Genomic DNA, 27166 nt, shown 5'->3' on the forward strand with positions numbered 1-27166 from the left:
CTGAGCATTTGAAATGTGAGTGGTGCAACTGAGAAAGTGAATTTTTAGTTTTACTGACTTTTAACTCATGCAAACTTAAATAGCTACTACATATAGCAAGTAGCTACCATAATGCAGCATAACTCCAGCTGTTACTACATCCCAGTATACTCTCTAGAAGGGTCCTCAAGACAAATTTATAAGGTTTTAATCAAGAAAATTCCTCTAATTACCTGCACTTCTCTCAATAAATCAATCTCTCTTTTTTATCAGCAGCCATGTTTACCACTTTACATTGGCTAAGGCCAAACTTGAAATCTACCTCTATGGAAATATAATACAAGTTATAGAATGTGTTTTGTACCTGTTAACATTGCCCCACCTTATCATCAGTTAACAATATACATACCTGTACAGTCTTTTTTATTCTATGGGAAGGACCTGGATACTCTGGAGAATACAAATCTGTGAGGAATAATGAGTTGATTAATGTTGACTTTCCCAGTCCAGATTCACCTAAAAGAAACAAAGGTGGAAATCTGTTAAACTCAGCTACCTTATCAAGCTTAAATATTCAACCAATGCTATAATCAAACTTGCTTTTACGCAAGTACTTCTTAGTGGGACAAGGAAGTGACATTAGAAATTATACTATAAAGACTCTCTATTAGAATAAATTCTTTGCCCTCATTTTCTTATCTTCATGTTTCCAAGGATTTTTACCTTTATAATTCTACCATCTGTGTTCGTTAAAAGTAATGTATCTGTAGTCACCATTTTTAACAATAATGTACTCCTAGAGATGGAAGTTAGTCATAAAGGAAACATCCCAGTCGGATTATATATTGCTGCTTCAGTGAAATAAAAAATAAAAGAAGTATAAACGTTTATTACAGACAATGAAGGACCAAGGCAACCAATCATGCAGCTATAAAAAGTAGCAATCTGCTGATAAAAAGAAGAAAAATTAATCACAACACGGCTTAGTACAAAAGTGAACCACAGGGCTTCCCTGGTGGTGCAGTGGTTGAGAGTCTGCCTGCCGATGCAGGGGACATGGGTGCATGCCCCGGTCCGGGAAGATCCCACATGCTGCAGAGCGGCTGGGCCCGTGACCCACGGCCGCTGAGCCTGCGCATCCAGAGCCTGTGCTCCGCAACGGGAGAGGCCACAACAGTGAGAGGCCCGTGTACCGCAAAAAAAAAAGTGAACCACAAAAAAATACTTCCAATTTACCCATATACCAATCAGCTTAAGTATAAAGGGTACTTCTCTATAAACCAGACTCCAAAAGATCATGGGTAATTACTTTTTATAAAAATGCTCCTGCTTGAAGTAGGAAAGGAGTGAGGTAAGACACGATTTCCACTAAGATTCACATACTCTTCTCTGACCCTTCATGTCACGTCTAGTACACCATACCAAATGTACAGATATTTTTTACTAAAATATAAACAGCTTCAGGATATACATAATACAAAGTTAAAGTAGATTAAAAGTTATATAATAATTATCAATTAATATGGCACCAGGTTAAAGGATCTAGTTATTGTTAATAGTTCAGTAAGTTTAATAGGCATCTTTAGCCTAAATAACTGATATCACAATATTAACCTTACTATTTTTATTTCTAGGTGGAATTCTTTTGATATTGGCTCCCAAGAAAGCTAAGAACTGGGTGACTTCCTTGGTGACACAGTGGTTAAGAATCCGCCTGCCAATGCAGGGGACACAGGTTCGATTCCCTGGCCCGGAAAGATCCCACATGCCATGGAGCAACTAAGCCCATGCGCCACAACTACTGAACCTGCGCTCTAGAGCCTGTGAGCCACAACTACTGAGCCCATGTGCCACAACTACTGAAGCCCATGTGCCTAGAGCCTGTGCTCTGCAACGAAGAGTAGCCCCCACCTGCTGCAACTAGAGAAAGCCGGTGTGCAGCAACAAAGACCCAACGCAGCCAAAAATAAATAAATAAATAATTTTTTAAAAAACAGAAAGAAAGGTAAGAACCATTGTAGGTGGTCTGGGCTTACTCCCGTTGAATGAGGGAAGATACCCTTTTTTCTAGACGTAGAAATTTCTAAGTCACAGGAAAATAAGTTATAGGTTCCCCATACCTGCTTCTTTCTAAACTCTTAAACCTTGAATAAAGGAGGAAAGACTAGAATAAAACCTAAGTACTTGGGGATAATCAGAAGTATCTACAATATTTTCATTTAGAAGCAACCCTGCCCTTGAACCATTGCTATAAAACTCCTCACCAAATCCTCCTGGGTTGGAACACACAGTTTTCAAGGCACAAGCCCGCTGTGTCCCCCTTTGCTTGGCAAAGCAATATAGCTATTACTTTCTACTTCACCCAAAACTCTGTCTCCAAGATTCGATTTGGCACCAGTGCACAGAGGCTGAGTTTTCAGCGTCATTCCCTCAAACAAGAAGGAACAGAGCAGACTTTACTCAGATAAAACATTCTAACCCCTTTGGGGCTGTCAGAAGGACTAGTATTGCTTAACTGGGATTTCAGGTTGGACAAGTACTGGGCATCACTGGTTAAAGTGCAGGAGGACTACAGATGCCTGGAACAAAAAATTATGGGTGGAGACACACAACAGACCACCTAAGGCCCTGAGGAGACGCTGAAGTAAAACTCCTTGGAGAACTAAGACATTCAAAAGAAACCATGTATGCAGGGGGAACTGAGAAAGCCACATACAGGCTCAAGAAATAAACATGCTCAGAAAAGTTGTGAAAAGGCATTAAACTTTCACTTTAGGCTGGATCTCTAGGCTCAGAGCATGCCCAGCTAATCATCAGGTATCTGCCCTGACATATGACCAAGTTTGCAAAGACAGGGCAGGGTGAGTTTTTTCAAATGCATATTTTTCAACAAAAACAAATCACAGGCATTTAAAGAAACAGAAAACATAGCCTATAGAAAGGAACAAAACAAAATCCCAGAAACCATCCCTGAGGCAGCATAGATAGGGACTTGCTAGATGAGGACTTTAAAATAGCTGTCTTAGAGAAAGACAAACATCATATCTCTTATATGTGGAATATAAAAAAAAGGGGGATACAAATGAATTTATTTACAAAACAGATAAAGTTTTGTAGAAACAAAGTAGAAAACAAACTTATGGTTACGGGGCTTGGGGGGATAAATCAGAAGATTGGGATTTACATATAAATACTACTATATATAAAATACATAACTAATAAGGACCCACTGTATAGCTCAGGGAACATTACTCAATACTCTGTAATGGCCTATATGGTAAAAGAATCTAAAAAAGAGTGGATATATGTATAACTGATTCACTTTGCTGTACATCTGAAACTAACAACATTGTAAATCAACTATACTCCAATAAAAATTTTTTTAAATAAATAAATTTAGGGACTTCCCTGGTGATCTGCGCTCCCAATGCAGGCAGCCCAGGTTCAATCCCTGATCAGGGAACTAGATCCCACATGCCGCAACTAAAAGCCCACATACCACAACTAAAGACCTGGTGCCGCCAAATAAATAAGTAAATAAATTTAAATAGCAAAAACAATAATAATAATAAATTAAACAAAACAGCTGTCTTAAATATGTCCAAAGAGCTAGAGAAAACAACGAACAATTGTTGGAAATCAGGAAAACGACATAAGAAAAAAAACAGAAATTAACAAAGAAATAGAAATTGTGTAAAAAAAAAACCTAAACAAACAAACAAACAAACAAAATTCTGGAGCTAAAACACACAATTGAAAAAATTCACTAGAGAGGTTCAAAAGCAATTGAGCATGTCTAAAAAAGAATCAGTCAACTTGGAAGATAGGACAATTAAAATGATTGAGTCTAAGGAGAAAAAAGAATGAAGAAAAACACAGCCTAAGGGATCAATGTGGGACACCATTTATTAAACTATTATATACAGTATGAGAGTTTTAGAAGGAAAAAGGGAAAGGGTCAAATAGATTATTTGAAGGAAAAAAAAATGACTGAATTTTTTCCCCAATTTGATGACAGACATCAATCTACAAATCCAAGAATCTCACTGAACTAGTAGGATAAACTCAGGTACCCGCACTGAGACACATCATGATCAAACTGATAAAAAAAAACAAAGACAAAAAGAGAATCTTGAAAGCAGCAAGAGAGAAGCAACAGATCACATAGAAGGTATCATCAATAAGATTAGCAGCCGATTTCTCAGCAGAAACTTTGGAGACCAGAAGACAATGTGATGATACAACTGTCAAATGAGAATTCTGTATCTAGCAAAATTGTGCTGAAAAGCTGAGGTAGAAATTAAGATATTTCCAGACAAACAAAAACTGAGGGAATTCATTATCACTACACATCCTCAACAAGGAATGCTGAAGGGAGTCCTTCAATTGAAATAAAAGAATCCTGGACAATAACTCAAAGCCACATAAAGATCCCCAGTAAAGGTAAATACACGGACAAATATAAACACTGGTATTATTGTAATTTTGGTATCTAACTCCACTTTACATTTTCTGTAAGACTTGAAAGATGAATTAATAAGAAATAATTAGAAGTCTGTGTTATTGAGCACACAATGTTCAAAGATACAATTTGTGACATTGATAATTTAAAAAAAGTATGTGGGGACTGTATATGAGTAGTTTGTAAATGTAATTAAAATTAAATTGGTATAAATTCAAGTTAGGTTATTATAATTTAAGATTTTATATATAATCTCTATGATAACTACAAAGAAAGCATCTACAGAATATACAAATAAGGAAATGAGAAAGGGAATCAAAACGTGATGCTACAAAACATCAACTAAACACAAAAGAAGGCAGTAAAGGAGAAAATGATATATTCAAAAGCTGTAAGACATACACAAAACAACAAAATGACAAAACTAAGTTCTCTGTTACCAGTAATTACTTTACATGTACATGGATTAAACGTCTTAATCAAAGGCACAGACTGCCAGAATGGCTAAAAAAAACCTGATCCAACTGTATGCTATCTGTAAGATCTAAAGACTTAAGATCTAAGGACACACACAAATAGAAAGTAAAAGGATAAAAAAGATATTCCATGTAAGCAGTAATCAAAAGAGGTGAGATGGCTATACTTGCATCAGACAAAAGAGACTTAAGTAAAAAATTGTTACAAGATGCAAATTAGGATTTATTATCAATAAAAGGGTCAATTCATGAAGTGGATATTATTACAGAATTATAAACATATATACACCAAACATCAGAGCCCCAAAATATATAAAGGAAACACTGACAAAATTTTGAAGGGGAAAATAGTTTTACAATAATAACTGAAGAGTTCAATACTCCACTTTAAATAATGGATAGAAGATACAGACAGAAGATAAATTAGAAAACAGAGGACTTGAACAACACTATAAACCAACTGGACCTAATAAACACAGACAAAATACTCCATTCAACAACACCAAAATACACATTTTTCTCACGTGCACAGGGAGTATTTTTCAAGACTGACCATAAAACCAAGTACGTCTTGATAAACTTTAAAAGATTTAAATCATCTTTTTCTATCACAACGAAATGAGACTCGAGATCAATAACAGAAAGAAAATGAAAAAATTAACACATATACGGAAATTAAACTATACATTCAAACAGCTAACAGGTCAAATAAGAAATCACAAGGTAAATTAGAAAATATCATGAAAAAAAGAAAATGAAAACACAACATACCAAAGCTTATGAGATACGGAAAAGTCATTTCTAATAGAAAAATTTGTAACTGTAAACACATACATAAAAATAAGGATCTGAAACCAACAATCTAACTTTACAACATAATGAACTAAAAAATAAAGAACTAAACCCAAAACTGGCAAAAGAAAGGAAATATTAAAGTTAGAGAGGAGATAAATAAAATGGAGAACAGAAAACAACAGAGAAAAATCAATCAAACCAAAAGTTAGCTCTTGGAATAGATCAACAAAATTAACAACCCTTTTAGCTAGACTGATTGAAAATAAAAGAAAGAGAAGATTCAAATTACTAAAATCATAAAGTATGGATATTACTCCCAATTTTACAGAAATAAAAAAAATTATAAGAGTACTATTAATAACTGTATGTCAATAAACTGGATAACATAAATGAAAAGGACAAATTCCATAAGACAAAAACTTAGAAACAATGAGGAATTAAGAGAACATATACAGTGAAAGGCAAATAGGCCTCTGAGATACTGATAAAGTGATTAAAAAATGGAAATGATCTAAATAATTAATATGGCTGATTTTCAAAAAAAATACAAAAATTCCTACCCAGAGAATAAACATATTTTTCAAATACCTATGAAGTACTTACATAATCAGATCATGTTTTGGCTATAAAGAAAATTAATCAGTACTGAAAAACACAGAAATCTACAGATCATATTCTCTGACTACAATGCAGTGAAATTATAAATTAACAACAAAATAACACAATCCATTTGCCCACTTAGGGCTTCCCTGGTAGCACAGTGATTGAAAATCCGTCTGCCGATGCAGGGGACACGGGTTCGTGCCCCGGTCCGGGAAGATCCCACATGCCGCGGAGCGGCTGGGCCCATGAGCCATGGCCACTGAGCCTGTGCGTCCGGAGCCTGTGCTCCACAACGGGAGAGGCCACAGCAGTGAGAGGCCCGCGTACCGCAATAACAAACAAAAAAAAAAAAAAAAAAAAAAAAAAAAAACCAAGAAACATTTGCCCACTTAGACATAAAACAGTATCTCCCCTCAACTCTTATCTGAAAAACTACTCAAATATAAACAAAATGAGTAATATATACAAAAACCTAAGAGATATGACTAAAGTGGTGTTCAGAGAAAAACCTGTGCCTAATTAAGCCTAAAGAAAACAGATTAACCTTCAGTGGCTCTTGGAACTGTAAACCGGTATCACTTTTCTTTCTTTTTTTTTTTTTTTTTTTTTTTGTGAGGCAAGGAGTAATGACTTTATTTGAAAAGCCGGCAGATGGAGAAGATGGAGGACAAGGGTCCCAAAACATCACATTATTTTGGTCTGAATGCCAGCTTCTTTTATAGAACAGAGGGGGGTAGGAGGTGAGGAAGTAAAGTAAAAAGGCCATAAACCTTGCAAATATCTCCTAGAATGGCCAGCCTCAGGGAGCGGATGTGTTAATTTCTTCTTTTCTGCAGCAATTCACAGGTAGACAGGGTCAGGATGTTTCTCTGAACAAAGGCACTTTGGTTTAACATTCAGACAGAGGGTCAGGGTCCTGAGGCAGGTCATTATGTATGATTATAGTAGCAAAAGCAACAAAAAGCAAAGGTTAAACTCAAAGAAACAGATCCAAAAAGGAGTCAGGTTTAGCTCTTCCCTGGTATGGAAACTCAAGGAAGGGGTCACTGGAAGCTCCAATTTTACAGCTGGTGGGTCAGAAAGACCTGGACTTGTGATTGGTGTCTGAAGTGGCAACTGGGGAAAGGGGGCAGTCTTATAGGACTGAGCCTTTAACTTGAAGAATCTGATGCTATCTCCAGGTAGATAGTTTCAGAATTGAGTTGATTGTAGGAAACTCAGATGGTGTTTGAGAATTGCTTGGTGGTGTGTGGACTCTTGCCCCCATGTTACTGAACTCAGGTTTGGCTGCTCGCTGCTCAAAACCTAATGCTTTTGAGAGACAAGTGCTGGTAGGAATGGAAAGGTTGCTTTATGCAAGAGACTGGCAACTTGTGTCCAAATCCAAAGATTCTGCTCAACCATGAAAGTTTTTAAAGGGAGACTCATGGGCTTCCCTGGTGGCGCAGTGGTTGAGAGTCTGCCTGCCAGACGCAGGGGACGCGGGTTCATGCCCCGGTCCGGGAAGATCCCACATGCCGCGAGCTGCTGGGCCAGTGAGCTGTGGCCGCTGAGCCTGCGCGTCCGGAGCCTGTGCTCCGCAAAGCGAGAAGCCACAACACTGAGAGGCCCGCGTACGGCAAAAAAAAAAAAAAAAGAGACTCATTAGCGGAGGGCGTCAGGGTCTTTATTATCTTCCACTGTGTGCAGACTTTCTTCTGATTGGTTGGTGGTGAGGTAACAGGGTGGCATTCCAGGAATCTTGTGCTCAGCCTGAAGTTACCATCTTCCACCTGGCTGGGAGCCTTAGTTCTACAGAAGAACTCAAAGGTATTGCTGTGTATATTCCTTGAGGAGGAACCAGGACCCCACCCCATCGTTGCACTACTGCTTCTATTTTTTTTTAATTCAAACAGAAAGTCACAAAAATTACAATCATCCTCATCAGTTCACTCAGTCCCATGTAATTTTTTTTCATCTTGATCTTTTGTTAGCACTTTTCCATTAGAGTTCTGAAAATGCTTATTCATTCAGTTCAGCAGTGTAGTCAGTTTCCAGAAACATGTACTTGTCAGTCTTTTCCATGAATTCCTTGAAGATGAAACCCTTTTACAGGAACATTTTTGCAAAAGCATCAGAGTACACCCAGAACTGTCTGTAAATGACAAAAAACTTAAAAATGACCATGGTTAAAGATTTGATGAAAGTTCATAATAATGCAATTGACAAGGAAATTTAGTTATTTCTGAGATATACATTTTAAAGTAATAACTAGAATTATGACTTATAACATTATACCAGAACATGAGATTTTTAGAAATTTCATGTAATGTCTGAATCATTTATATTAACATACTTCCATAAAAATAACCCCAAAAAAGTTTAGTATTCGCTTTTTGTTGTTTTATACTGCAGGTTCTTATTAGTCATCAATTTATTTATTTTTATTTATTTATTTTTTTTGCAGTACGCAGGCCTCTCATTCTTGTGGCCTCTCCCTGTTGCGGAGCACAGGCTCCGGACGCGCAGGCTCAGTGGCCCTGGCTCACAGGCCCAGCCGCTCCACGGCATGTGGGATCTTCCTGGACTGGCGCACGAATCCGTGTCCCCTGCATTGGCAGGCGGACTCTAAACCACTGCGCCACCAGGGAAGCCCAGTCATCAATTTTATATACATCAGTGTATATATGTCAATCCCAATCGCCCAATTCAGCACACCACCAGCCCCACCCCACTGCAGTTTTCCCCCCTTGGTGTCCATACGTTTGTTCTCTACATCTGTGTCTCAACTTCTGCCCTGCACACCGGTCCATTTGTACCATTTTTCTAGGTTCCACATACATGCATTAATATACGATATTTGTTTTTCTCTTTCTGACTTACTTCACTCTGTATGACAGTCTCTAGATCTATCCACCTCTCAACAAATGACTCAATTTCGTTCTTTTTTATGGTTGAGTAACATTCCATTGTATATATGTACCACATCTTCTTTATCCATTCATCGGTCAATAGGCATTTAGGTTGCTTCCATGACCTGGCTATTGTAAATAGTGCTGCAATGAACATTAGGGTGCATGTGTCTTTTTGAATTATGGTTTTCTCTGGGTATATGTCCAGTAGTGGGATAGCTGGGTCATATGGTAATTCTAGTTTTAGTTTTTTAAGGAACCTCCATACTGTTCTCCATAGTTGCTGTATCAATTTACATTCCCACCAACAGTGCAAGAGGGCTCCCTTTTGCCCACACCCTCTCCAGCATTTGTGGTTTGTAGATTTTCTGATGATGCCCATTCTAACTGGTGTGAGGTGATACCTCACTGTAGTTTTGATTTGCATTTTTCTAATAATTAGTGATGTTGAGCAGCTTTTCATGTGCTTCCTGGCCATCTGTATGTCTTCTTTGGAGAAATGTCTATTTAGGTCTTCTGCCCATTTTTGGATCGGGTTCTTTGTTTCTTTAATATTGAGCTGCACGAGCTGTTTATATATTTTGGAGATTAATCCTTTGTCCATTGATTCGTTTGCAAATATTTTCTCCCATTCTGAGGGTTGTCTTTTTGTCGTTTATGGTTTCCTTTGTTGTGCAAAAGCTTTGAAGTTTCATTAGGCCCCATTTGTTTATTTTTGTTTTTATTTCCATTACTCTAGGAGGTGGATCAAAAAAGATCTGTGATTTATGTCAGAGTGTTCTTCCTATGTTTTCCTCTAAGAGTTTTATAGTGTCCGGTCTTACATTTAGGTCTCAAATCCAATTTGAGTTTTTTTTTTTTTTTTTTTTGAGTTTATTTTTGTGTATGGTGTTAGGAAGTGTTCTAATTTCATTCTTTTACAGGTAGCTGTCTAGTTTTCCCAGCACCACTTACTGAAGAGACTCTCTTTTCCCCATTGTATTTCTTTGCCTCCTTTGTCATAGATCAGTTGACCATAGGTATGTGGGTTTTTATCTCTGGGCTTTCTATCTTATTCCATTGATCTATGTTTCTGTTTTTGTGCCATGGTATCGCTTTTCTGAGGAACAATTTGGCCGTCTATCACAACTTAAATGCACATGCCTTTTGACCCAGCAATTTCACTTTTAGAAATGTACATTATACAAGCATTTATACGTGTGCCTAAAAATTTAAGGAAATTAAGCATTGTTTAATTGTCCATCAACAGTAGACTGTATAAATCATGATAAGCACACAGTATGGAATACCCCATACTCTGAAGAATGAGTTACTTTATGTACAGACATGAATATAAGTATAATATATTAAATGATAGGGAAAAAAAAACACAGAACAGTATTTACAGCACAGTACCATTTATATAAAAAAGAAATCTACATGGGAATGACTAGTGTATATAAAATTATAGAAAAATGCCAGAAAACTTGTAACAACTTAATAATACTTGTCACTAGAGAAGGGACTGGAACTGAAAGAGGGAGAAAAAGGGACTTCACCTTACTAAATGTCTTTAGAACTTACATCTTTTAGAAAATAAAAATGTTTATACTTATAAACTTTTCTTTTTTGGGGGGAATAAACATGTGAGACATTTGAGAACAGAGCAGAAGGGTAAGGTTGACAACATAATGATTCTAACAGGTACTAGCCTCAAAATAAGTAAAAAGAAATGTTGACTACAGGGAAGTTATGCCTGAGTTCGGACATTAAATTATTAATTCTTACCTATCTTTAGTAGAGTGATATTTACTTCCAAACCAAAATGTCAGATATCCTATCATCATAATACAAAATATAGTAGCTTTGTCCTAATACTCTCAAGGTGACATAACTACAACAGATTCTTGCTCACTGGCTTTACTAAAGGGAAAGCAATAGCGCTGCTAATGCAAAATAATTGAGAGTTAAATTAGTCCCATCAACTCCAACTCTACTTAAAGAATCTGTGGAAACCTCAATCAAGTTATTTATCATTATTATTTAGGAAACATTTAAGAATAACAAAATTCAGAATCACACATCCTAGCTTAAGAAAACAAAATTATTCAATAAACAGAATACCAATCCGCAACATTTTCTATTTCTTTATAATTAACATAATATTTTAAGGTCTGTTAAATGATCCAAATTAATGACACATTTATTTTACTTTGAAATGCACTATAAACGTTCTGCAACAAAGTCATTATCATTCCCTTATTTTACTGACTTTAAAAGGAAATAACTGGAATTAAATTTTTTTTCTGTCCTCATTAAAACAAAATATTGTTAACACAATTTAAGATGTTAAATACTTTGGGGCTTCCCTGGTGGCACAGTGGTTGGGAGTCCGCCTGCCAATGCAGGGGATGCGGGTTTGCGCCCTGGTCTGGGAATATCCCACGTGCCGCGGAGCAACTGGGCCTGTGAGCCACAATTACTGAGCCCGCACATCTGGGGCCTGTGCTCCGCAACAAGAGAGGCTGCAATAGTGAGAGGCCCACGCACCGAGATGAAGAGTAGCCCCCGCTTGCCACAACTAGAGAAAGCCCTTGCACAGAAACGAAGACCCAACACAGCCATAAATAAGTAAATTAATTAATTTTTTAAAAAGATGTTAAATACTTTATGAAAGTTATAAAATAAGAGTAATTAACTAGAGTCTAATATTACACCTGTAGTTTTAACATTATCAGCAGGTTAAAATAACCCATGTCCTCTTTATCTTTGAAGTCTAGCCCATGAAACCCATACCATCATCATTCAAGAATATTACACTTCAAGCCTAAGAATGAAACATTCATGAAATGTTTGTTCATATGGTTTTGGAAAAAGTTAGATCACTAATTATTTATAATAAAGTCACATTCCTTTAGGTCCTTGGGATTATAAGGGCTCTGAGAAGTCCTACAATTAAAGAAACTGCTTATCTTTGTTTTACCCAGCACCTCCTCAATTCTACAGCCTTAGATAATTTCCACCAACCCCTTGAAATATTTATTAATATCTGACACATGAAACACACTGAGACATTATACCGTATAATTCTTTGGTAAATTATTTTTCCTTAACCATATATAGTTATAGCAACTGATATAAATAATACTGTATTAGTTAATTAGAAAATTCATAGGCAGCTTAAACCTTGAGGATTTTTCCTTTGTATACTGCACATAAACACTTAACCACAGACGCTCCTCCTCAGTTCTATCATTAGCAGCTTGGAAAAACCCATTTCATTACACAAACTGTGTAATGAACACATACAATGTGTTCTACATCATCTTGCTAAATTATGTAGAGTTTCAGAACATTAGAACTGGAATAGGCCTTAGAGATACCAGAACAGCAGTGTTCTAACTCCTAGTCCTCAATTCTGCTCAAATCTGCTTCTAAACGAATTCTCTTGACATTCTCTACTGGACTCTCCCACTGGGCAGTGGCTTTCCAACTTACTTTACCACAGTTTACAGTTAAAAACAAACAAACAAAAAAACCCCAAACACATATTTTTCATCAAAACCCAGTATACACAAATATATGAGTATACTTATCTGTACTGTATAAATGTATGTGTACAAATTTAAAACTTTCATGAAACAATACTCTTGCTAAGGAAAATGCAGTCTATTTTCTAATCATTTCTATTTTTCATTCTTTTAAATGATTCACTAAATTGATTTAATGATCCAGCTTGAAAAAAAAAACCTGCCAAGGAGCAAAGAGGTTTAATTCAGATGAATAATCTCATCCCAACATCCTATAGCTTTTCCATTCCAACAACTATCCTCTGATGGACTATTACAATTGATAAAAAGCAAAGACATAAATTCATTTTATTTTTTATTGAACAGCTGCTAAATGCTAGAACTGGGGACATTTTGCCATCAAAAAGTGTAATTTTGTGGAGAAACAAGCTATACTTACAGTTAAACAAAAAATACAATAGGAATACATAAAGAACACCTAACTACAGTTTGAAGGAAATCAAGGATGGCTTCACAGAGCAAGCAAGCAAGCAGCATTTCACTGAGACATCCGTAGGAACTAATCAAGCAAACCAATGACCACTTAAGTAATGCTAAAATGTGGAACAGTTTGTTTAAAACGATGAAATCTTCAACCTCTGGTTTAGAATTTGAATGAAGAGGAAAGAAAATACAGGAGGACAAATAAGCTTAGAAGTAAGAAATAAAATAATTAGTTTAGAGAAGTAAAAGGCATCTAGTAAGAGCTAATAGGTAACTGAATATAGATTTAACTGGAGAAAAAACTATTAAAATAAATAAAGGATTCTACACAGACTGTTTCACAGGAAGCAAGGTTTTTCACTTCTCTTAAAAAAAATGAAACTAGTGCCTCCATGGTGGCTCAGTGGTTAAGAATCCGCCTGCCAATGCAGGGGACATGGGTTCGAGCCTGGTCCGGGAAGATCCCACATGCCGCCCAGCAACTGAGCCCGGGTGCCACAACTACTGAGCCTGAGCTCTATAGCCTGCGAGCCACAACTACTGAGCCTGCGTGCTGCAACTACTAAAGCCTGGGCGCCTAGAGCCCATGCTCCACAACAAGAGAAGCCACCGCAATGAAAAGCCCACGCACCGCAACAAAGAGTTGCCCCTGCTCACCACAACTAGAAAAAGCCCACACGCAGCAAGAAAGAACCAACACAGCCAAAAATAAATAAATAATTTTTAAAAATTTAAAATTAAAAAAATAATAATCAGAGATGTCACATAAGTAACTTCAGCAAAATACTTAAACATCATGTCTATTGAAATGTACATAACAGCAAGTACAAAAATCAATTTTGTTAACAAGAATGCTAGCTACCCAGCTAAACCTTATTTATACTGAGAAAGGAACAAGTTCTCAACCATCTTTCAAATTAGCTAAATCTCTCACCAGAAAAAACGTTTTGCCCAGCAATGTGTATACTGAATTGCAAAGTAAGGGCACGTGTACTCTAAATGTTTAATAATCAAAGGAGTTCAACTAAAGCAGTTCAAAGTAAGGATTAATCAAGTATTTAACCTATTAACTGCCATATCATTCTCAACCATCCCTTATCTTTTTCTTCTCTTCATCCCTGGTATTTAGATCTTAAAACTAAAGTCGTGGGGGAGGCGAGAAGATGGCAGAAGAGTAAGACGCGGAGATCACCTTCCTTCTCACAAATACATCAGAAATACATCTACACGTGGAACTTCTCCTATAGAACACCCACCGAACGCTGGCAGAAGACCTCAGACCTCCCAAAAGGCAAGAAACTCCCCACGTACCTGGGTAGGGCAAAAGAAAAAAGAATAAACAGAGACAAAGAATAGGGACGGGACCTGCACCAGTGGGAGGGAGCCGTGAAGGAGGAAAGGTTCCCACACACTAGAAGCCCCTTCGCGGGCGGGGACTGCGGGTGACAGAGGGGGAAGCTTCGGAGCCGCGGAGGAGAGCACAGCAACAGGGTGCGGAGGGCAAAGCGCATAGATTCCCGCACAGAGGATCGGTGCCGACCGTCATTCACCAGCCTGAGAGGCTTGTGTGGTCACCCGCCGGGGCGGACGGGGACTGGGAGCTGAGCCTCGGGCTTCAGTCGAATCCCAGGGAAAGGTCTGGAGTTGGCAGAGTGAAAACAGCCTGAAGGAGTTAGTGCACCACAGCTAGCCGGGAGGGAGTCCGGTTGAAGTCTGGAGCTGCCGAAGAGGCAAGAGACCTTTTCTTCCCTTTTTGCTTCCTGGTGCGCGAGGAGAGGGGTTTAAGCGCACCGCTTAAAGGAATTCCAGAAACGGGAGCGGACCTACTGAAGAGACAAGAGACTTTTTCCTGCCTCTTTGCTTCCTGGTGCGAGAGGAGAGGGGATTAAGCGCACAACGTAAAGGAGCTCCAGAAATGGGCATGAGCCGCGGACAGCAGAGACGGGTGTGGGACGCTAGGGTTGCTGCTGCCGCCACCAAGCGGCCTGTGTGCGAGCACAAGTCACTCTCCACGCCGCCCCTCCCGGGAGCCTGTGCAGCCCGCCACTGCCAGGGTCCCGGGATCCAGGGACAGCTTCCCCGGGAGAACGCATGGCGTGCCTCGGGCTGGTACAGCGTCACGCCGGCCTCTGCCGCCGCAGGCTCGAGCCCCCGAATCAGCTGCTCCTTTAACCCCGTCCTGTCTGAGATAGGGCAGACACCCTCGGACGACCTACACACAGAGGCAGGGCCAAGTCCAAAGCTGAACCCCAGGAGCTGTGCGAACAAAGAGGAGAGGGGAAGGTCTCTCCCACCAGCCTCAGAAGCAGCGGATTAAAACTCCACAATCAACTTGAAGTGCCCTGCATCTGTGGAAAACCTGAAGAGACAGCGAAATATCCCAAGTTGAGGAGGTGGACTTTGGGAACAAGATATACTATTATTTTCCCCTTTTTTTCTTTGTGTGAGTGAGTATGTGTGTGCTGCTGTGTGAGATTTTGTCTGTATAGCTTTGCTTGCACCATTTGTCCTAGGGTTAGACCGACCAGTTTTTTTTTAATAGAAATTTTTCTTAATAATTATTTTTTATTTTGATAACTATTTTATCCTAGTTTATTTTGTCTTCTTCCTTTCTTCCTTCCTCCCTTCCTTTCTCCCTCCCTTTCTTCCTCCCTTCCTTTCTTTCCTTTCTATTTTTTCTTCCTTTTATTTTGAGCTGTGTGGATTAAAGGCTCTTGGAGCTCCAGCCAGGTGTCAGGGCTGTGTCTCTGAGGTGGGAGAACCAACCTCAGGACACTGGTCCACAAGAGGCCTACCAGCTCCACGCAATATCAAACGGTGAAAATCTCCCAGAGATCTCCATCTCAACAACAAGACCCAGCTTCACTCAAGGACCAGCAACGAACAGTGCTGGACACCCTATGCCCAACAAATAGCAAGACAGGACTACAGCCCCATCCATTAGCAGAGAGGCTGCCTAAAATCATAATAAGGCTACCAACATCCCCAAACACACCACCAGACGTGGACCTGCCCACCAGAAAGACAAGATCCAGCCTCATCCACCAGAACAGAGGCACTAGACCCCCAACCAAGAAACCTACTCAACCCACTGAACCAACCTTACCCACTGGGGACAGAGACAAAAAACAACGGTAACTACGAACCTGCAGCCTGCAAAAAGGAGGCCCCAAACACAGTAAGATAAGCAAAATAAGACAGAAAAACACACAGCAGATGAAGGAGCAAGATGAAAACACACCAGACCTAACAAATGAAGAGGAAATAGGCAGTCTACCTGAAAAAGAATTCAGAATAATGTAAAGATGATTCAAAATCTTGGAAACAGAATAGACAAATTGCAAGAAAGAGTTAACAAGGACCTATAAGAAATAAAGAGGAAGCAAGGAATGATGAGCAACACAATAAATGAAATGAAAAATACCCTAGATGGGATCAGTAGCAGAATAACTGAGGCAGAAGAACGGATAAGTGACCTGGAAGATAAAACAGTGGAAATAACTACTGCAGAGCAGAATAAAGAAAAAAGAATGAAAAGAACTGAGGACAGTCTCAAAGACCTCTGGGACAACATTAAACACACCAATATTCGAATTATAGGGGTCCCAGAAGAAGAAGAGAAAAAGAAAGGGATTGAGAAAATATTTGAAGAGATTATAGTTGAAAACTTCCCTAATATAGGAAAGGAAATAGTCAATCAAGTCCAGGAAGCACAGAAAGTCCCATACAGGATAAACCCAGGGATAAACACGCCAAGACACATAATAATCAAACTGTCAAAAATTAAATACAAAGAAAACATATTAAAAGCAGCAAGGAAAAAACAACAAATAACACACAAGGGAATCCCCATAAGGTTAACATCTGATGTTCAGCAGAAACTCTACAAGCCAGAAGGGAGTGGCAGGACATATTTAAAGTGATGAAGGAAAAAAACCTACAACCAAGATTACTATACCCAGCAAGGATCTCATTCAGATTTGATGGAGAAATTAAAACCTTTACAGATAAGCAAAAGCTGAGAGAGTTCAGCACCACCAAACCAGATTTACAACAAATGCTACAGGAACTTCTCTAGGCAAGAAACACAAGAGAGGGAAAAGACCTACAAGAACAAACCCGAAAAAATTAAGTAAATGGTAATAGAAACATACATATCGATAATTACCTTGAATGTAAATGGATTAAATGCTCCCATCAAAAGACACAGACTGGCTGAATGGATACAAAAACAAGACCCATATATATGCTGTCTACAAGAGACCCACTTCAGACCTAGGGACACATACAGACTGAAAGTGAGGGGATGGAAAGAGATATTCCATGCAAATGGAAATAAGAAGAAAGCTGGAGTAGCAATTCTCATATCAGACACAACAGACTTTAAAATAAAATCCATTACAAGAGACAAAGAAGGACACTACATAATGATCAAGGGATCGATCCATGAAGAAGATATAACAATTGTAAATATTTATGCACCCAACACAGGAGCACCTCAATACATAAGGCAAATACTAACAGCCATAAAAGGGGAAATCGACAGTAACACAATCATAGGAGGGGACTTTAACACCCCACTTTCACCAATGGACAGATCATCCAAAATGAAAATAAATAGGGAAACACAAGTTTTAAATGATACATTAAACAAGATGGACTTAATTGATATTTATAGGACATTCCATCCAAAAACAACAGAATACACATTTTTCTCAAGTGCTCATAGAACATTCTCCAGGGTATATCATATCTTGGGTCACAAATCTAGCCTTGGCAAATTTAAGAAAATTGAAATCGTATCAAGTATCTTTTCCGACCACAATGCTATGAAACTAGATATCAATTACAGGAAAAGATCTGTAAAAAATACAAAAACATGGAGGCTAAACAATACACTATTTAATAACGAAGTGATCACTGAAGAAATCAAAGAGGAAATCAAAATATACTTAGAAATAAATGACAATGGAGACATGACAACCCAAAACCTATGGGATACAGCAAAAGCAGTTCTAAGAGGGAAGTTTACAGCAATACAATCATACCTTAAGAAACAGGAAACATCTCGAATAAACAACCTAACTTTGCACCTAAAGCAATTAGAGAAAGAACAAAAAAACCCCAAATTTAGCAGAAGGAAAGAAATCATAAAGATCAGATCAGAAATAAATGAAAAAGAAATGAAGGAAACAACAGCAAAGATTAATAAAACAAAAGCTGATTATTTGAGAAGATAAATAAAATTGATAAACATTAGCCAGAATCATCAAGAAAAAAAGGGAGAAGACTCAAATCAATAGAATTAGAAATGAAAAAGGAGATGTAACAACTGACACTGTAGAAATACAAAAGATTATTAGAGATTACTACAAGCAACTGTATACCAATAAAATGGACAACCTGGAAGAAATGGACAAATTCTTAGAAATGCACAACCTGCCAAGACTGAATCAGGAAGAAATAGAAAATATGAACAGACCAATCACAAGCACTGAAATTGAAACTGTGATTAAAAATCTTCCAACAAACAAAAGCCCAGGACCAGATGGCTTCGCAAGCGAATTCTATCAAACATTTAGAGCAGAGCTAACACCTATCCTCAAACTCTTCCAAAAGAAAGCAGAGGGAGGAACACTCCCAAACTCATTCTATGAGGCCACCATCACCTTGATACCAAAACCAGACAAAGACATCACAAAGAAGGAAAACTACAGGCCAATATCACTGATGAACATAGATGCAAAAATCCTCAACAAAATACTAGCAAACAGAATCCAACAGCACATTAAAAGGATCATACACCATGATCAAGTGGGGTGTATCCCAGGAATGCAAGGATTCTTCAATATATGCAAATCAATCAACGTGATACACCATATCAACAAACTGAAGAAGAAAAACCATATGATCATCTCAATAGATGCAGAAAAAGGTGTTGACAAAATTCAACACCCATTTATGATAAAAACCCTGCAGAAAGTAGGCACAGAGGGAACTTTCCTCAACATAATAAAGGCCATATATGACAAACCCACAGCCAGCATTGTTCTCAATGGTGAAAAACTGAAACCATTTCCACTAAGATCAGGAATAAGACAAGGCTGCCCACACTCACCACTCTTATTCAACATAATTTTGGAAGTTCTAGCCACAGCAATCAGAGAAAATAAAGAAATAAAAGGAATCCAAATTGGAAAAGAAGAAGTAAAGCTGTCACTGTTTGCAGATGACATGATACTATACATAGAGAATCCTAAGGATGCTACCAGAAAACTACTAGAGCTAATCAATGAATTTGGTAAAGTAGCAGGATACAAAATTAACGCACAGAAGTCTCTGGCATTCTTACACACTAATGATGAAAAATCTGAGAGTGAAATTAAGAAAACACTCCCATTTACCACTGCAACAAAAAGAATAAAATACCTAGGAGTAAACCTACCGAAGGAGACAAAAGACTTGTATGCAGAAAACTATAAGACACTGATGAAAGAAATTAAAGATGATACAAATAGGTGGAGAAATATACCAAGTTTTTGGATTGGAAGAATCAACATTGTGAAAATGACTATACTACCCAAAGCAATCTACCGATTCAATGCAATCCCTATCAAATTACCACTGGCATTTTTTACAGAACTAGAACAAAAAATTTCACAATTTGTATGGAAACACAAAAGACCCTGAATAGCCAAAGCAATCTTGAGAATGAAAAATGGAGCTGGAGGAATCAGGCTCCCTGACTTCAGACTATACAAGGCTACAGTAATCAAGATAGTATGGTACTGGCACAAAAACAGAAATATAGATCAATGAAACAGGATAGAAAGCCCAGAGATAAACCCACACACATATGGTCACCTTATCTTTGATAAAGGAGGGAAGGATATACAGTGGAGAAAAGACAGCCTCTGCAATAAGTGGTGCTGGGAAAACTGGACAGCTACATGTAAAAGTATGAAATTCAAACACTCCCTAACACCATACACAAAAATAAACTCAAAATGGGTTAAAGACCTACATGTAAGGCCAGACACTATCAAACTCTTAGAGGAAAACATAGGCAGAACACTCTATGACATAAATCACAGCAAGATCCTTTTTGACCCATCTCCTAGAGAAATGGAAATAAAAACAAAAATAAACAAATGGGACCTAATGAAACTTAAAAGCTTTTGCACAGCAAAGGTTACCATAAACAATACCAAAAGACAACCCTCAGAATGGGAGAAAATATTTGCAAATGAAGCAACTGACAAAGGATTCATCTCCAAAACTTATAAGCAACTCATGCAGCTCAATAACAAAAAAACAAACAACCCAATCCAAAAATGGGCAGAAGAACTAAATAGACATTTCTCCAAAGAAGATATACAGATTGCCAACAAACACATGAAAGAATGCTCAACATCATTAATCATTAGAGAAATGCAAATCAAAACTACAATGAGATATCATCTCACACTGGTCAGAATGGCCATCATCAAAAACTCTAGAAACAATAAATGCTGGAGAGGGTGTGGAGAAAAGGGAACACTCTTGCACTGCTGGTGGGAATGTAAACTGATACAGCCACTATGGAGAACAGTATGGAGGTTCCTTAAAAAACTACAAATAGAACTAACATACGACCCCGCAATCCCACTACTGGGCATATACCCTGAGAAAACCATAATTCAAAAAGAGTCATGTACCACAATGTTCATTGCAGCTCTATTTACAATAGCCAGGACATGGAAGCAACCTAAGTGTCCATCAACAGATGAATGGATAAAGAAGATGTGGCACATATATACAATGGAATATTACTCAGCCATAAAAAGAAATGAATATTGGGGTAAATTGGGGTAAAATTAATTGGGGTAAAATTAACAACATCAATGATTTCAACCACCTTTGCAAGGCGTTTCATGGGTGGCAGTTATAACTTTCCGACCTTTAAAATAATTCTGAGGTTCTGTATTACACTGGTGAAACAAGTATGATATATTGACCTAAAACTATCTTGCCAACAAAATCCACCAGCTGGGCACCCAAAAAAGTAATCATAGAAAACTTCCTGCTTTGGGACAGAGTAAACCTGGTTCCTAAAACTCAGTCTACAAATGCTTTGGAGAGTGGACTTGTTTTGGTGGACTAAGAGTATGAAAGGGAAATTCTGACTTCCTGTGGTACTGGGCTGTCTATAGTCATAGCTAGGAAGAAGAGACAGTAAGACAATTTCATATTTAAAACTGTATTTCAGAGACATGTAATAGAACTACTTAGGAAAAGGATGGACCATGCTGACCAACAATAGTATTTGATCTTCATGCCTTAAAGAAGATTTAGAAATTGCCCCTTAAGGATCAAGAAAGAGCAGTCTGCCAAATGAAGAGGAAAACCACACAATAATCTCCTGTGTGAAAATTCTATTTCTATCTGTAAAGAAGTTGCTCCCTTTATTACCTATTCTTTTTTTTTTTTTTTTTGTGGTACGCGGGCCTCTCACTGTTGTGGCCTCTCCCGTTGCGGAGCACAGGCTCCAGACGCGCAGGCTCAGCAGCCAAGGCTCACGGGCCCAGCCGCTCTGCGGCATGTGGGATCTTCCTGGACCGGGCCACGAACCCGTGTACCCTGCATCGGCAGGTGGATTCTCAACCACTGTGCCACCAGGGAAGCCCAATTACCTATTCTTTAAAGTCCTAAGCACCTTTCTTTGCATACAGTGCCCAGTCTTTTTAGACTAGTTAACTTTCTCAAATTTGTACCTAAGTCCAGCTACTTAAAATCAACAAATGTTTCCTAACTTTTATCTCAGTCCACCTTCACAATGAATCTTCAATATCAAGAGGACAGTTTTCTTATGGCAAAAAAATATCAGCATTCTCACTCTCTCTTCCTTAATTTAGCCCACATACTATGCAGTTCATCTGAGGGGTCTCAGAAAGGCCGTTAAAAGGGTGGCTGTGTTTTTCAACATTAGAGTATTTTAAATGGTCTATTTTCAAAGATAGAATATGAATAAAAAGCAAAAATAGATTAAAAATTATAATTCAAGGATTGGGCTTCCCTGGTGGCGCAGTGGTTGAGAATCAGCCTGTCAATGCAGGGGACACAGGTTTGAGCCCTGGTCTGGGAAGATCCCACATGCCACGGAGTGGCTGGGCCCGTGAGCCACAACTACTGAGCCTGCGCGTCTGGAGCCTGTGCTCCGCAACAAGAGAGGCCGCGATAGTGAGAGGCCCGCGCACCGCAATGAAGAGTAGCCCCCGCTTGCCGCAACTAGAGAAAGCCCTCGCACAGAAACAAAGACCCAACACAGCCAAAAATAAATAAATAAAATTTCAAATAATAATAATTCAAGGATTAACCTATACATATTTTAAAAATCACACTGAATGACATTTTTCTTAAACCTACAAAGTGAAACTGGGATATTATCACATTAATGATTCACAATGTAGTTAATCTGCACACTTTTGTCCTCCTCTACTATTCCCTTATAGTGTCTTCATCTATCTTTACACTCTCCCCTCAAGCATCTATAACAGTTACAGCATACATGAAATGGAATATCCTCAACCTTCAAATATATCATAAATCTCCTAAAATTCAGGCAAAATATATTTTCCCTTTTAAAAAAGTATTTAGTAGCACAAATTCTTTTTCTTGGCGCCTGACTTCCTTTACTTAGCATAGTGATTTCAAATTTTATCCATGTTGCAGCATGCATCAGTACTTCATTCCTTTTTACTGCTGTTCAGAGTAGTGCAAACTTTTAAGAAAACAATTTGCCAATATATGTCAAGAGCCACAAAATATTCAAACACTTTGCTACAGTAATCCTACTTCAGGGATTATAAACAAATAGTGATACTGACCTCTGCTCCCAATACGTACACAAATAATGTGTGTTTAAGATCTTCATCACCATGTCATTTTTAACAACGGTAAAAACAAATTTAATGTTCATTGGTGGAGAAATAAATTACAAGAACTATGATATATTCAGTCACAAATTAGAATGCAATGTAGTCATTAAACATCACAGTTAAAACACTGACCAAAGTTTCCATTCTCTAAAATTTTTATTGCAGCATTATTAAGAAATTAAATACACAAATCATTCAAATGTCAAAAGAGATGCTAAAATTTGAGACAGCCATAGTTGGAAATATGCAGCTGTCAAAAAAAAGTAAAATATTGAGGATAAATATAGCAAAATGTTAATGATAATTATCTCTTGCTAAGTCATTTTTATTTATTTTTAAGTATTTCTTAATTTTCATGCATTTCAAGTATTATTATGGAAAAGCCTCCTTTTCAGAGACTCACATTTTCCCTGATGCCCTAAACAGATCCCACCATGTTTACTTCCTTCCTAGAAAACAATACAATCTGTAATTATTTTACATATTGTTTAATTATTTGCCTATCTCCCTAAATAAACATAAACTCCAGTAATCTTCCCAAACAAGTAACAACATAATTACTGTAATTTATAACTGTAATAATGTAATGTAGTATTTATACAGGAAGAACTACAGAATGAACTAAACCGAAGGTTGAGAAAGAGAACCAACCAAACACATGTATCTTTGAAATTCAAGCTTGTAATAAATGGTTTTGGGAGGATTAATTAACCATTTGAAAAATAAGGTAAGGGATGACTTCCCCGGTGGTCCAGTGGGTAAGACTCGGCGCTCCCAATGCAGGGGGCCTGGGTTCGATCCCTGGTCAGGAAACTAGATCCCGCATGCATGCCCCAACTAAGAGTCCTCTTGCTGCAAGTAAGAAGTCCACATGCCTCAACTAAAGATCCCACATGCCACAACGAAAATCCTGCATGCCGCAACTAAGACCCAGCGCATAAATATAAATTAATAAAATAAATAAATAAATATTAAATAAATAAATAAATAATAAATAAATTTAAAAATTTTAAACTTTATTGGAGTATAATTGCTTTACAATAGTGTGTTAGTTTCATACCTAATTCAATTAATCTAATTCAACACCAAAATAAAAATACCAGGAGTTGAATGTAATTAGCAAAATTTAATGCACAGTACATAAAGGTCCAACATCAACTCAATTTTCTCTGTCCTGGATAGTCAATCCACTAATCTGCCTTTCACCTTCATAAAACAAATAGAGAAATACAACAAAATTGCATCAAACTGAGGAGCTAGGTTATAAAGTCAGACTATATGAGGTGAAAATATTATACAGTCATTTAAGATTGTCATTTAAGATACCTAATCTTATACATGGTAAAGTGTTTTTGCATATATAATGATTATATTAGCAACCTACAGTCAAAATAACCCTTGACAATCTCTTAAAATGGACTACAGGCAGGGCAAGGTGCTCATAGGATAAAACACACTCATAAGAAAAATGAGAGTGAACTAAAGAACAAGGAGAGTCATCATATTTCACTAATTCCAAGGCTTATACTTAATGAATGAATTCCCAGGGTAATCATTTGCATGATTATGATCCTCTACCCCATCCTTCTTTTTCAAATTCAGAGAACATATGTTTAAGTTAAACACTCATGTGATATGGCTTCACTAGACTACATGAGCCAGAGAATAAAATTATCCTGGAGTAATAAGTAACCACCAGATGCTATTTCCTTTTGTAGCATCATCAATTGAAGAGAACTTCTCCAGCGTTCTATTCAACCACTACACCCCCTACCCCTCTTCTCAACTTTTACTGAGTTTCCAAAACTGTGCCATCTACAAGAAAGAGGCAAGAAAATACTGAAATCCCATTACGCCATCAAGTTAAATTTTAAAATGTATTCACATAACAAAAGAAAATATAACACGTGATCCCTGCAGTTATTTGGGCTATTGTTTCTCAAATCATTCAGAGTTCATTAATAGTTGGAAACGTATCAAAACTCAATTTTAGTGAGAAATCTCATCTTACCTACAACCATAAGTGTGAATTCAAACCCTCTCTTCACTGATTTTCTGTATACTTGATTTGGGAGATTTGCAAATCCCACATAGCCTTCAAGGTTCTTCTGTTGCTGAGAAAAGCAAAAGGAGTCCGGTTATTCATATATCAAAAAATGACTTCTGTCACACATTTCAAATTCCCTTCATTAACCTATTTTTAGAAAACTATATAAACTATTATTCATGGTGAATTAAACTGAATTTATAGTGTTACCAATAAAAGTATTAGTTAATTGCAAAAAACGGACAAAATGTATTGAGCACAAGTTGACTGACAATAGACAATTATAAAAACCCAAGGGAATAAAATAAAAATTAAAGAAACCTGCCTCAGAGCAAAGATTTCAATTATAGTAAGTTACTAATAATAAGATTCTGACCAATCAACTAAAAAAAACAAAGAATTTTTCACAATAAAAAATTCAAATCCCCTTAAAATTATATTACTCTTTTAATCATCTCCTTTGCTCATACTAATTACCAGAGGCAGGAACTTCTTGAAATTTATCTTCTTATTCATGAAATAAAATCAAAACGTGGAGTTTAAAATTTTTCATGAACTCTTAAAAGCTCTCATGATCAATGCCAATCAGTAACATTATCTTTCAAGCTGTTATATCATTCAAGGTTTTTACATGAGCCTGCTGCCTCTATCATCAGGGACATCAGATTTATCCAGGTTTTAAAGTAAATTTCAATTCAGTTTTCTGTGTGGTTTTTGATTCTTTGATGACCTCAATAAGTTTCATGAGTAATTCAAAGAAATCTACTTCTAAATTGGCATAGTAAATCAGTCTGATTTTCAACTTACCCATTGGTGAGAAACACTGTCCATAGTTCAGACCATCTGAGTGAGTAGAGTCTTACTGATTAATTTACTTAGGGGTAGGTTGTATTCATTCATTAAAATATAATGGCAAAATATTCCTAAGAGGTACACATTTTTCTTAAAGATTTTTGCCACATTTAAATTCTCATCCAAAAAAACTCATATGGGATCAAAGTACTAATTCAATACATTTGGATTTAACAAAGAACAGCAATCTGCATTCCTTACTAGCATCACATATGTAACTAAATATTCCATCCATAATATTTTTACCTTTTAAAAAATTCATATAAACTAATTTTTAAGACAAATATTGAGAAGATAAATAAGCCAATTAAATTGAAAGGCTAATTTTAAATATACTAGTTAGGATACTGATCAGAATATTTTAAAGTCAAATATCTGAAAGCCTACTACGTGCAGAGCTAAGGATATGCATTAAATTTAAGGCTTCCTTGGTTCATATTTTATCCAACTATAACTGAAATTTAACTTAGACCAGAAAAAAGCCTCTCTATAAATTATGTAGCATACTCACAGCTACTTTGTAAAGAACACATTTCCATCATTCCAGTGTTCCAGATTCCAACAGACAGATCCACAGAGGAACAGTAAACGAGGAATTCCAAGAATCATATACCGCACATTCAGTTGAACAGGAGAGAGAAATCCATTGGAACATAGTAAAAGATAGAGGGAAAAAAATGAAAGTTACTTACATGTAACTCAACAAATTAGAGGTAAATTACAAATAAATTGAAGACAGACTTTTTTCTACTCATGTCAAGGTAATACTTTTTGCCGGATATAAGGCCCAATGAGTTTTAATCCATTTCAGCAGCTCTCCTGATCAAACACAGAATCAGAGGCCTCCTATCTATCTTTTTATAAAGAACAATTACTATGCCCTGTACCTGAAGTCTAACAAGAAACGGTGAAAAAAGTGTGAAGTATGATGTTTCAAGAAGATATACAGGGACCAAATTTAAATCCCAAGAAGAAAAAAATGTAAATTTCATACAATTTTGCTTTGTCAGTCACTGGATTAAGACAGCCCACTTTAGATAAATGCCAATGTTTTAGTTAAAATCTTTATACAATGCTATATTTCTTTTTTTCTTTTTTTTTTTTTTTGTGGTACGTGGGCCTCTCACTGTTGTGGCCTCTCCCGTTGCAGAG

At 37.3% G+C, this 27166-nt stretch overlaps 1 protein-coding gene across 11 annotated transcripts in view; it reads right to left on the bottom strand.

The window, feature by feature from the left end:
- Positions 1–27166, bottom strand: part of SEPTIN7 (septin 7) — a 115384-nt gene that overhangs the window by 51136 nt on the left and 37082 nt on the right. For 6 of the 11 annotated variants that reach the window (XM_067042348.1, XM_067042347.1, XM_067042349.1 and 3 more), the window contains exon 2: positions 389–495. In XM_067042348.1, the coding sequence (XP_066898449.1) occupies positions 389–495 (107 nt within the window). Of the gene's footprint in view, positions 1–388; positions 496–25126; positions 25230–25969; positions 26587–27166 lie in introns of those variants that run through there. The other 5 variants (XM_059073674.2, XM_059073673.2, XM_067042351.1 and 2 more) reach the window with 3 other exon arrangements.

This window comes from Kogia breviceps, chromosome 9 (genome assembly GCF_026419965.1).
Source record: "Kogia breviceps isolate mKogBre1 chromosome 9, mKogBre1 haplotype 1, whole genome shotgun sequence".
NCBI classification, from domain to species: domain Eukaryota; kingdom Metazoa; phylum Chordata; class Mammalia; order Artiodactyla; family Physeteridae; genus Kogia; species Kogia breviceps.